We start from the raw sequence: 13823 nt of genomic DNA, 5'->3' as shown, positions 1-13823 counted from the left end.
CTTAGATATGTTATTGATACATGTAACTGTACAAATTGCAGAAGTAGTCATTGCTGGGCACATTACGAGTGCTGCAAAGAGCACTTCAGGCTAACATCAAAGATTGCAACAATGCCAATTTCATGAACTTTAATCATGCTTTGACTTAGGAATGAGGTCCAGTCCCGTCATGGTGTTAAACACAAAAGACTTGAAGAAATTAAAAAAAAGATTCTGTATGAATGAGAAGTGTACTAATTGGTACTCTAAGAGAGCAGCTGATGCATGCAGCAGACTACCAAATTACATTAAAGGAAGTACTAGTTTAGATATTTTTAAGAACAGCCTGAATACTTATTATGGGAACAAGTGTTATGGTATATTGGCAGGCTAGTAGGGCTTTAACGCCCGTGCTTGAAATATTTCTATGTATGCATGTATAAAATCAATTAGCTGTTACAGGTATGAAATTTAATAACTAAGTCTCATATGTCTCAGTTATTAAATAATAACTGTGTCTCATATGACACCTGCTTATGTCTGAGTTCTTTAAGCTTGACAGCTGTATTACAGACATGTCATCAGATGTAAATGGTAATGTAACTAAGGCAGTGTCTACATAGTTATCTAGATGACACTGACAAATTAAAAGTAGTTTCCAGACCGCAGTAGGTAAGTGTTGTGTTGTAAGTTTCATATTGTATTCTAATGTTGTAAATACAGATCTGAAGCATGGTATTGTGACTTTACTGATGTCCGCAGCTTACAAGTGCCTAGATCTGGAGCACTGCTAATGTTATAATTGAAATGAAATAACACAATACAACCCGTGGAGCCATAGCTGAAAGGACTGGTGCTCATATTCCTGGTGTGAATGCTTGGGAAGGAATGCCTAGTTTTAAGACAGCCATTTGACAGTTTATTTTACATTACAGACCAAGCTTATCCCCCAAAAAGTAAACACACTTTTTGTATTTATATTTTCAGGTTGGAGAAAGATTTTAAAGACATAAGTCATCTTGGAAGAGGTGGATTTGGATCAGTTAGAAAAGCAAAACATAAGCTTGATAACAAGTATTATGCTATAAAACAGGTGCAACTTCAAAACTCGTAAGTAAAGTTCATTTTTATGGTTCTGATTTATTAGTACTGATACAGTTTTGTTTGCCAACTCAGAGACAGTAGAAATAGTAAGATGACAATAAAATGGCATTCAGACACATTATGCTTTCTTCTTTCCATGGTTCATATTTTTGTGCTAGTAACACTGCTTTTAAATTCTGTAGCTCAAACAGCGACAACCATTTGCTAAACAAAATAGTTGCACATTGAAAGCAGACTTAGCATGAGCAGCAGTAAACTTATTTTTCCTTCAAGCTGACAATTATGTGAAAATGCATTAAACCTCACAGTTCCTTGAAAATGCACCAAAACACATGCACACACACACCTCTGAATGTTCATTTCAGACAGAAGCAGGTCTACGAATATGCAAGTATATCTGAATATTTGTTCAGACAAAAGCAGGTCCAGACACACACAAACGTGAACACATGCGCGCGCGCACACACACACACACACACACACACACACACACACACACACACACACACACACACACTTCTGAATGTTTTCAGAGAGAAGCAGAGAGTAAAGCAGGTCCCTTTCTCTCTGAACATTTATTTCAGAGAGAAGCAAGTCCAGGCAGCAGGAAAATCTTGTGTACAAATTCCATGCGTGGATGCAGAAAAAAGGAAGCAAGGTTTGTGTAGGGATGCACAGACGCAGAAAAGAAGAAGCAAGATATGTGCATGTGTTGACTGATGCACAGACACAGAGGGTGTTCTTAAAGAGCACCCTTAAAGAAGATGTGCAATTTTCTTTTTATTGAAAATATGTTGTAGCAAACCCCCTGGCCAACAGGCCTTCCCAACCAGCTGGCTGTAGACAACTGCCTTAGTTGCCTAGTGCTGGATCCAACTCTACCTAGTACCAGTGGGTTCATACCACCAAATTGCTAGCACTTCCTCATCACGTTTTGCTAACCTATAGTCCTCTCAGCTAACTAGACTGAGCAATCTTACAATAAAATTGTAAAGTTTTAATTGAATCACATTAACCAAATGCATCCGTCTGTGGCACTTTGCTCCCTTATCTGGCTGGAGTTATCTGATCTAATCATCTTTTTTCATATTAAGACTGGCCATAACATCCTTTATACCAAAGAACAATGCCCTTGCATCAGCAGTCCTACATATTAAGGATGGAGTGTAGGAGACTGAGGAAGAGAATGAAGAAATGGAGTAACAGGAGGAAGGTGAGGGTGGTATATGGGGAGCTGAGTGTACCACGATCATACTGTGAGATCTAGAACTCCAGAAGAGGGAGAGAGAGAGAGAGAGAGTGGTAGGAGGTTTACAACTTAATGCCATGATGTGCTTGGCTGTCTGCTGTGGGACTTTACCAAAAAATTAAGAAGCTTCTAAATGCAGTGCTGGGGGGGGGGGGGCTCTGAGATCTCCAAATAAAAGTATGATTAACCAATCGTGATCATGCACTTTGTGGTTTATAAGGAGGAAAATGATAAATGATGGCAAAATCTTTTTGTAGGATTTCAGGGGGGTGGATTATGCTAAGCTGGGTGAAAGAAGAATAAAGAGAATACAGACAGTTCAGTGGATGAATATGCTGTGGGAATGGATCAGAGTACAGTACTCAGGCTCTGGAAAAGAGTTTGATTTAGAGGCAAAAAGAGAAAATGTGTAAAGATCATTGTGGTTACACAAGAATGGAATAGTAATGCTTCTGATTAGGGCACACGAGTGGGTATACAGAAAGTCATGGTTGCTTTTTTTTTTTTAGTGTGGCTATAGTAGTCATGAGGGTCATATGACTGGCATTTACTTGGGGGTTTAAAATCAAGTCATACACCTCCTTAAGGTTAGAACACTTGGGCCCATTAAGTAAGTTTTATGTGTATTTTTTTTAAGTGAAAACTATCCTGGTTATGGAAAGCTACCTTGGCAAGTTCCTATTTTCACTCTGTTTTAAAAAGATTAACTTATTAGTCAAACATTATATGCTTCCTGAGCCCCCTTGCACATATACCAATGCAATGACCAGTCACTGTTTATAGTACAGAATTCACATACTGCAGTCAGAACTATGGTCTGTTGTATCCACAGATACACTTTGAAAATGATACAGTGCAATTTCTGTGTTGACATTAACCATAAAAACAGTAAAAGAGCAAGCAGTAATTCAAGAATGCAGGCTAGAGTGACATTCATAGATTCACAGGTACTTACTAGGCTGTTGACCTGTTAGGATCTTAAGAAGCCTAACCTTGAATTCTCTTGGTAATTATTTTTCCTTATAGATTGTGATACAACTATCCCAAGACAGGTCAAACAAGTATATGTTGACATAATTACAGTTCCCCTTTCCATGAGGGCTAGTGGTGCTAATCCGGGGTGTATTTACTATTACCCACCCATTTACTGTAATCAGATTTGAATAAAGTGAGAGAGGTGCTCTGCTTTATGTGGAGTTGGACAGTTCCATATAAACAGCATTCTCTGTGATATATATTTAGCCCTCCAGTATGTTCTGTTAATTTTGCAGAAAATATTGAGGTCCCTTCAGTGGGAGTTTATGATACCAGCGGACTTGCAAATGTGTAATAGGGCTCATAGAACATGGTCTGCTGAGACTCTATATGCAAGGCAGGGGATGCCTCTCAATAGTCTGTATGATATTGACAAAAGTGACAAGCTTTGAGTCAGCCTGCCTAGTGTTTATGATTTAAGCTGTTGATTTTCTTTGTGAGGAAACATTTTATTTATTCCATTTGTGGCAAGAGTTTGGATAAGTACATACCAAAAGGTGCCTTATGCTCAACAGTCAGCCTAATTAGCGTTGGATATAGCGGAACAACTGTGTTCCTGGATCTGGATGCTATAACCTTATATTTAAGCTGTGCTTTGAAAAGGATTCCCTTACAATAGTTGCAGGATGATTAAAAGAAAGTTCACTGTCAACACAGGTCCCCAGATCTCTAATGAAAGGATCAGTTTTTAGGGGGTGTTGTCAATGTGATACGGAGTCGTGCTTACCAAAGAATACAATTATACGCTTGTAGGCATTTATTTTTAGTTTTAGTCTATGGTTTTGACACCAACTGTTTGTTTGGGATAGACTCTGTTGTAGGATAACGGTGTCCTCTGATGAGTTTATGATGGCACTAAGTTTGCAATCATCAACAAACTTAGCCACAAACCATTAACATTAGCTTTGACCTCTGAGAAGTAAATGCCAAAGAGAAGTGGCCCAAGAACTGAACCCTTGGTTATACCACGAGTGACAGGTCTTTTGGAATAGATAGAGCCACCCACTTTCGCCCTCAACCACACTTCAAGGTTATATTTGTGAGTCAGTTGTCTATTTAAGGAGTTAAGTAAGAGTTAATGTATAGCTGGGAGAGTTTATATACAATCCCTGAATGTGAGATGGCATTGAATGTGTTTGTGAGATCCAGATATATGCAGTTTGCTCTGATTTGCCCTTGTCCTTTGTCTCAGTAACTTTCCTGAAGAAGTCAACCAAATTGATTAGGCAGGGTCTGCCCTTCACAGATCCAAACTGCACTGGGACAAGGATCTAAGGGTTACCCATATTTCTGTTTATTAGTTCCATAATGATCCTTTACATAGCCATATAGATGAAATTGGTTAAGCCTATGCTGTGTATTTGTCTGTGTCCATTGTAACCCCACGTTTGTTTAAGTAAATGACTGTTACCATCCCAAATTTGGTGTTGTATTTGTTTCTGTGACAGTTGCATCTATTTACATGTGAAAATAATTTCGTAGTAAAGAATTCCATATAGACAGTGGAGTCATCAAGGGGGAATGGGGCATTGAATTTAGCAGGATCACAACTCTGTTTTAGTGGACTAGCCTTCAAATAGTCACTGAATACTGAGGTGTTTGAGGATGCTCCCCATGTATTATAATCTTCTCCCTGGTCAAACCTGACCACATGTCAGTCACATTCACCTTAAGGCTAATCAGAGAAGAGGTTACATTTGATGGGGAGCAGAGCTGCACTATGTTAGGTAAAAAGCAATTTGTGGATTTTATTGCACTAGTTGGGGTGCAGACTAAATGTCCAAAGAGTTTGCACTGATGTAGTCGAGAAAACTCTGAGAATACATGTTTGAGGACATACAAATCTCCCAGGAGAATGTTGTTTGGCTTAATGCATAGGGGGACTGCATATTGGTTAGGCAGGAGGTATGGGCTGAGGGGGTCCTTTTGTTAGCTATGATGTGATAAGCATTTTTATTCATAGTAAGTTGGACGTGGAGATGTTCCAGGTCATTATCTTGCCTAATGAGTCTGAAGATAAGATTGTTTTTAAAAAGTATAGAGACAGCACTGCCTTTTAATGCCTTTCTCTAATACAGTGGGCCTGCCCAAGTGATAGGCATTGAAACCGTGCTCTGAAGGAGTATTCTCACTGGTCTTTAACCAGATCTCAGTGATGCTGTATATATTGACTTGTTCAAAGGTACGAAGTACTTGTAGGATGTGGAGTTTTTGTTAAGGTTCCTAGTGTTGAACATCAATACCTTAATGCTACCCTGCAGTCTCTCTAGTTATGTTAGAAGTTTTAAAAACTGGCATTGCCTGAAAAGTCACTGTAGGGTTGACAAGGTTTAGCCAATATATGGAAGCCTTGGAGGAAAGGCACAGACCATCGCTGATGAAGCAGTTTGGGCTATCTATCATCTCTTTCCATGCTGGTATATATTTGAATGACACCAGAATCTAAGCCGATTGTTGAAGTTGATTATCTTTTGTTCTTATCGTGGTATCATTCTTGGTGATGGCAGAATACTGCTCAAGGCTGGGTTCATACCTTCATACATATTTTGAGAGAGCTTCATCATGTCTCTTCATATAACCCAGGAGAGGTACATCACAAATTATTCATACCATGTACAGTGACTGTTTCATATGTCTACTTATGGTGCAAGAATCCAATTGCTTGCATGAAGTAGTGAATCGTGGCATCTGATCATGACCCTGTCTTGTACAGTCTGTGTTGCATCAGTGTGTTTAACTATGGGTTCAGCTGTGACTTGGATATTGGATTGTTTGAAAGTTTGCCTTATGGGCTTTTGACTTGAAACTGCGTGTTTCTTGGATGTGTGATTCATGGTGGGTACTTCCTCTATTGTGTGTCTATGAGATTTCTGAGGATACTTGGTTGGTGTATTGCATTTAGTAGGCATTTGTGATTTAGGTAGATTACTTTCAAGAGCTTTGGCATATGTTGTTCTATGTGATTGGTCTGACCTATGTGTGACTGATTTAGTGTGATATTATGTGGTACTGATAACCTGCTTTTGGATATGTGTGAAAGCTTGGTCTCCAGCAACATTATATAACTACATATCTCACACACTTTCAGTTTAAGTAGGAGGTAGTTGGCAGTAAACATGAGATACTTGCTGCATTTTCTCAGGGTGCCCGTTTCAACCAACCTGATGACAGTGACAGCTGGAAAGTCCAAATCCGTGCCTCTAGTTACTTACTAAGGTGGACTGAAGGTGGAGGAGGGAGTCGTACCTGTAAAGTTAGCGGTTCATAGGTTCGTAGATTTATAGGTGTTTACTAGGCTAACAACCACAAGGGCTTTTTTAAGCCTAACCACGCATCCCAAATCTCTGAAGTTCTGATACCCTGTAAGCATGGGCCTGGGAGATGAACCATTTGCAAGTTTCCTATGTCTATTAGAGACATAGGTGCCAAACCAGGGATGAATTTCCAGTTTCCCATCCAGTTGTCCAAGTTGCACTTGAATTGGGTTATGGAGTAACTCTGCTCAAGTTGATTTACTGAAGTGCTGTCTTCCTAAACTGAGCAATCTCTCTCTACACATGAAGGGCAGTGTACTTTTTATCATAAACCAGGGAATTCTCATGCAACTACTGACTATTAAGTACAGTAGGAATTTGTGGAGAAAGGTAGGTGGAGAAATTTAAGGTTCTAAGTGCCTGCATCCATACAGTGCACGGTTAAATCCATGCAGGCAACTTCTAATAGCACAGAAAAGGTAAAATAATCAAACCAGCCCACAGGCCAGTTGCAAAACAGTGCAATTCATGTTTTTGCAGCAGAGTACTAAAAATGGATAGTTTCTTTCTCTGCTCTCAATGGACTTTAAACCAAAGCAATTCTAACCCATATTACCATTAATGTGAAAAGTATGTGCAGAGGTATCACAGCAACTCAGTAAGAATGTAAAAAGTACTCATCCTAGGTGTTTCTAGGCTGGCAGTTTGTCAAATTTATTTATTTATTTTTATTTTCCATTTGTTTACCAGGTTAGTCCGACTGGACACAAGGTGACAGTTTTCAGAGGAGACCAGGGGAGAAAAGCTCCAGATACATAGTAAAAAAATATAAAAAATAATAAAAAATTATAAAAACATGGCTATATTGTACAAAGAGCACGGAACATGTAAAAAGAGTAAAATCAGAGTTTTACAAGTAACGCAGCATACAGTGGTTAGAATATTAAGAAACAACAAGATATTATACAACAAATATACAATTGCTTGAGCGTAACTTCAAAAATAAGTTTCCATAGCCAAAGAGGGTCATAAACTGGAAATCATAACTATAAAGGAGGCCTAAACACCCGGTTCACAGTACTGTGCACTAAGTGAAACTACACAGTACACCTGTGATCTAGGGATGTTGAAAGTCAGGAACAGGTGAAATTAGTCTGGTTCTGTACAGGAACATATCTAAGTTTTGAACAGGAGATCTTTTATCTGGATCTGGAGTAAAACAGTATGAATTAGTAATGTGGTTTCTTAGTGATGCTTAGCAAATGAGCCCAAAGCTGCACAAACGTGAGCAACTGATAACGGCACAGAAAACGTAAAAATATTCAAACGAGCCCACTGGCAAATAGCAAAACAGCACAATTCAAGGTTCTACAGCAATCAGAGGCCTAGAAATTGTTTGGTTCTTTCTCTGCTCTCACTAGAGTTAATACATTTCTAACTTAGATTACAATAAATGCCAAAAATAAAAGTGCAGTCATAGTAACTCAATAAGAATGCAAAAAAAGTACTTGTAGGTGTTTTTAATCTGGTAGTTTGTCAAATCCTTTATCAAATAGTCTCAGTCAGTACTGTGATTTTGCTCCTGTTCCATTAAGACAAATGAGAGAAATTAGCCAAGGTTTTCTTGGCAAGCAAGCTGTGGTATAGAGGGATGGGGCATTGACTATGACCAAACTGACCCAGGTTCTAGTAGCAGCCTGGAGCTGAAAAACGCATCTGAGTAAGAAGAGGACTGTCACTCGACCCTCTCTAGCATAGATGACAAGCAGGTGGGATATTTTGCTTAGATGGTTTAATACATAGAAACACATCAGGATGGATAGCAGCATCATGAAATACGAACAAACTGGTTAACAGACTTTGCATACATATATACTTACATTTCAAAAGCTAACTACAAAATGGCAGTCAGGCTCGCACGTACTCAATATTTATACACTCGTGCAAGTCCTCAGGTAGCTTCTTAAAAGTACATACAAACATTGATCTACAAGGACTAAGGATGTGGTACTTTCTCACCTATACCAAAGAGGAGGTTGAGGTCATGTATTATGGTCAGCATCCCCCAGTAATGAATCTCAGGAGGAGATTAGCCACCTAGCTGCAGATATTCACAGCACTATGGGAGGATGGGGCAGCCTGAGAAGCTGTGTCACTCACAGAAGGGGGTGACAGCTCTGTGCTTTGCTCACTATATGCTTCTCCTCTAAAGTCTAGAAATAATACAGTTTAATATTTGCATATGAATAAATTCCTGCCTCTAGGTGGTGGGGGAATGAATGTGAAAATTTACTGTTTTGACAACCTCATGTTTTCTTGCCCATCTGGACTATTTTTTTAATTCTGCAGAAAAAAAAGTTTGCTTCATTTTAGTTCTATATGATACATAAATCCAGTTAGAGCAATATTACAGAACTCTGTTGCTACCTATCTAAAATATTACCTATAGATTCTTCCAGTTGTGCACAAAATGCTTTGCATTTTCCACAGACCTCCATCTCTTTTGTTCATCATAAAATTATAGAAGTTTTACAGTAACACACACACACACACACACACACACACACACACACACACACACACACACACACACACACACACACACACACACACACACACAACCTTCAGTTACAGTCACTTGTATGACTATGTATACCACATATGTTTGCTTGTGAGCAAAAGAACTAATACATGCATTAATAATGACTCAGAGCTCACTTTAGTCTAAATCATACAATGCAGCCTAATGTAGCCCCCACTATGCTCTCCCAACTTCATAGTTCAAGAATCAAGGACAAAATGTAACTCTTGCTGTTATATACTACAAAATTTGCTAGTTAAACAGGTTTTGCGTTTGCAATAGTGATTGCAGTCTGCAACAGTTTGCCTGAAAAACAACACATTTTATGAAGAAAAGGTCAAACTATGGGGCAAAATTACAGAATTTGCCCTATGCACATGTGTGTGCGTGCGCGCGTGCACACACACACACACAAGCACATACACACTGTCACTTACATGTGCATGCACAAAAGCAACCATCAGTTAATGTGCACACTTCAGATGTCTAAACGTCCAAGCGAGTAGAAATTAATAACTGGTAAAACAAAAACACTGGTAGTACCAAAATAAAACCACCATGCCTTTATTAACATTAAACGTTAACTGACTAAGTGCTTTCACCCATGCAGGGCATCTTCAGAGTCAGTTTGTCAGAACTCATCACAACCTTTAAATATACACTTCAGTTAACACTGACATCAAATACTAATTGGATACAATGATTCTGTTGTGTATGCTTTGTAATTTAACCCTTAGTTTTTTTATATAGTTAACTTTGTAAATTTTTTAAAACACTAATTACAAAGAGTTATCAGTAATGTATTTACTTTAAATGTGAATAGTTTCAACAATTAAGTTCTGTAAATATAAAAAAACATTATTTAGAAATGTAAAAAGTGTAAAAAGTATAAAATGTATATAAAAAATATATATATAAAAAATCAGAATAATTCTTTGTTGTTTTTAGTTTCAAAATGTTAAATGCATGATGCCTTGTGTTTTAGTATGCATGCTAGAGATAAGGTGTCATTAATGCCAGGTGCAGTGCTTACGTTTAATCATATTTGCCATAAGCATTCCCTGACTTCTATAATGGTTTTATAGTCACCACCAAAATCTTTAGTGTATAATCTGTTTATAACAAAAAATAAATGTTTTTTGTAGTTGATACAATCTTTGCGGTGGTTGAATAAAAAATTAGTTGATTTCCTGTTTTTAATGCCCCTGTTGTGTTCCATAATCCTTTGTCTCAACTTTCTTGTGGTCATGCCAATATAGAAAGCTGGACAAGATAGACATGTTGCCACATATATAACCATGTTGGTGTTGCAATTGCAGTAACCAGGGCTCTTCAAGGACCTCTTGTAATTGCCCACTTGAACATATTGGCTGTCATTGATGTATCTACATGCTTTGCAATTGCCACATTTGGCAATCCTAGCTGGCCTTTGACTAGTAGGTGTGGATATTCTCTCCAAAAGTTCTTTGATATTCAGACCTCTACTGTTAATAAATTTGGGGTATTTTCCTAGTGTGTCTTGCATGTCTGTGGGAAGTACATTTTGCCATGTTGATTGAATAATATCTTTAACTTTAATGGCTGTGGTATTGTATTGTAAAACCATGCCTATCTGAGTGTCCTTAACTTTGTGTCTATAAATGTTACTATTCTCTGTGTCCCTTTGGCTGTCTGACAAAATGGGCTTAAAGTCTATGTCCCTTCTTCCAATAATGTCCTGTTTGACTGAGGTTAGTAAATCCATAGGATAACCCCATTCAGCAAACAGGTCAACTAATACCTCCAGTTCTTCCAGGAATCTACTATCTTCACTAACTATACGTGACACCCTAATCATCTGGCCTTTTACCACATTCTTCACATAATAAGGATGGCAACTCTCATAGTGTAAAATTGTGTTGCTATATGTCTTCTTTGCAAATAATTTGGATTGTATCATCCCGTCTTTAATGTATAACTGTAAATCCAAATAGTCAATGGTGTTTCTGTCTGCCTTGCTGGTGAATTTCAAAAAAGTTGTGGTGGTGTTAAGGTAACATATAAATTCATCCAACTCGTCTCGGGTTCCATTCCAAAGGAACAGTATGTCATCCAAAAATCTTAAATAAATGATCATTTTGGACCTGTACCCGGATGTCAAGACATGTCGTTCCTCCCATTCGGCTAGTACTACGTTGGCATAAATGGGCGCACATCTAGCGCCCATTGCAACTCCAGTGGATTGTTTGTAAAATTCACCTTCAAAGCAGATGTAATTATTTTCTAGAACAATCCGCATCAAGTCAACCAATAAACTTCTCTTCACCTGGTGTGTGTGACTGTGTTAAGTCAAACTGCTGGCAAACCAGTCTAGACCAATGTCGTGAGGTATCACTGAGAACAAATTTACTATATCAATGATTACAACCCAAAATTCCATTAGGTTCAAGTCAGAAAGGATCCTGAGACAGTCCAAACAGTGCCAGGAGTCTTTTAATATGTGTGGTATGTTGTCAAGGGTATTCTTACTAGTAATGTCTATAAAAGCTGCTAGTGGTTCTGTTTTTGATCCCCTAGCTGCCACAATTGGTCTGAAAGGGGGATTAATGATGTCTTTATGAATCTTGGGGATTCCGAATAGACTGGGCATAACTGGATGTTCCACTAACATATAGTTGTACTCTTCATAATTAATTATTCCTTCACAAAGGAATTCATGAAGTTGCCAGTCAATTTGTGTATGCCCTCTGAGCTTCAAATTTAGAAACCAATTCATAGGTGTCAGAGTCATGTAGTATATTCTGCATGTTCCAAGAGTAATCTGTGTTTGTCATTATGACTACACCGCCCCCTTTATCAGGTTGCATGACCCTGTGTTCCTTGTTGGATGTAAGTTCCTTCAGGCAGATCGGATCTGATGAAGCACAGTTTGTGTGAAAGCTCTTATTCTGTATGTTCTGAATAAAAGTTTTTTGTATGCTGACAGTCCTGGTGGTTACCAAGTTTGTATTTTCCACTGCAGATTAAAATAAGTAAAACACTGATGAAGTATATCAAGTCAACAATAAAAGACTGGAAAAAAATGGAAGAAGCTTTAAACAGATATTCAGATAAGGTAATAAAACTACAAAACTCAGAAGTCAAAATGAAGAAAAGACTAGCTGAATATGAGACTGCAGAAGAAGAGATGTTTCAAAAAATAACAGAATTAGAAGGCAGAGCATATAGGAAATCCTCCAATTTTCCGTTGTACCAGAGAAGCTGGAAGGAACAGACTGTATACATTTTATGAAAGCACAAGTAAGCAACTGGACTGGTATTCCACAACAGGAATTGTTAATTGAAAGGGCACATCACTTGCATGCTTCAAACCTGACTATGAGACAGCAACCTAGACCCTGAGCAGTAAAGATGCAATCTTACCAGCATAAGGAGTTGATTCTGATAAAACTGTGGCAGAAGGACAAAGTACTAAAAGTGGGAGACAGAATTCTGTGTAGAGAGTGACTACTAATTGTACACCAGGCATAAGAGGAGTAAATGTATTCCATTATTCATGAATGTCTGGAAGCAGGGATGAGATTCAAACTGCTGTAACCAGCTATCTTCAAAATATTGTCCTTGCAGGGAGAAAGTCATTTTTGATGAAGTACATGCTAAGGAGGAAATACAAAATCTTATCCAAAAAAAGTTAGCTGTGAAACAGAAGGAGATTCTGCTTCTTGTTCTTCTGGTAATAAAGACCACAGAGAGACTGTGCCAGTGAAATCTTTTCCATTGTTTCAACAAAAAATGCTTGAGAGAAGGAAAAAATGTAAAGCGTTGACTAGAAGAATCAAGAGTATGTTGGAACTGAAGCAGCGACAGGATTTGGGAGATGAAGATGAACAGGAATAAAATAACTTGGAAATTGACAAAGAGACCTTGGGACACAGGTGGACAGTAGTCTTTCCTTTGATAATCACATCACAACAGTAGTCAGGAAATCCTTCTATGTGGCACACCTCATCACAAAAGGTTTCTCATCAAGGAAAAAAGAGGTTATTGTTCCCCTCTACTCATCATTCATTAGACCCATTATGGAGTACAATGCTCCTTTTGATATGTACCTCACAAGACATTTACAACAACTGGAAAGGCCGCAGAAATACCTCACAAAGAGTATTACCAGCCTCAAACAGATGCCCTACGCAGACCATCTCAAAAAAAACTCCAGCTTTTCTCTGTCGCATATCGCCTACTCAGAGGTGATCTCTGCCTAACATACAAAGCTATGTCAAACCCAGAGCTGTTGGACATGCTCCATTTAAAGAAATCCCAATCCCTTTGAGCTACATGCTAGGGACCTAAGACTTGTCACCACAATAAACAGAACATGCTGGAGGGATAGATTCCTGTCCCAGAGACTTCCCATACTCTGGAATAAACTACCTATCTATATCAAACAAAGCTCCTCATTAGCACTCTTCAAGAAGAATCTTGATGATTGGATGGGAAATGGGAAATTCACCCTGGGGATCACTTCTGTGGCTCTGCTTGACAGGGGCACAGGAAAATAATTTTCTTGGGTGGCAAAAGCCAGGGTACTGTTTGGCTAGGCTTATATAGGCCCTAGGGCCAATAGCCTAGTACCTACCTGTGA

The 13823-nt window shown here is 38.5% G+C and overlaps 1 protein-coding gene across 2 annotated transcripts in view; it reads left to right on the top strand.

Moving 5' to 3' along the window:
- Positions 1–13823, top strand: part of EIF2AK2 (eukaryotic translation initiation factor 2 alpha kinase 2) — a 1554704-nt gene that overhangs the window by 1005568 nt on the left and 535313 nt on the right. For both annotated transcript variants that reach the window (XM_044057939.1, XM_044057874.1), the window contains one exon: positions 967–1089. In XM_044057939.1, the coding sequence (XP_043913874.1) occupies positions 967–1089 (123 nt within the window). The remainder of the gene's footprint in view (positions 1–966; positions 1090–13823) is intronic.

This window comes from Protopterus annectens, chromosome 1.part0 (genome assembly GCF_019279795.1).
Source record: "Protopterus annectens isolate FY-2018-M chromosome 1.part0, PAN1.0, whole genome shotgun sequence".
NCBI classification, from domain to species: Eukaryota; Metazoa; Chordata; order Ceratodontiformes; family Protopteridae; genus Protopterus; species Protopterus annectens.
This window is presented reverse-complemented; position numbering and strand designations above follow the sequence as displayed.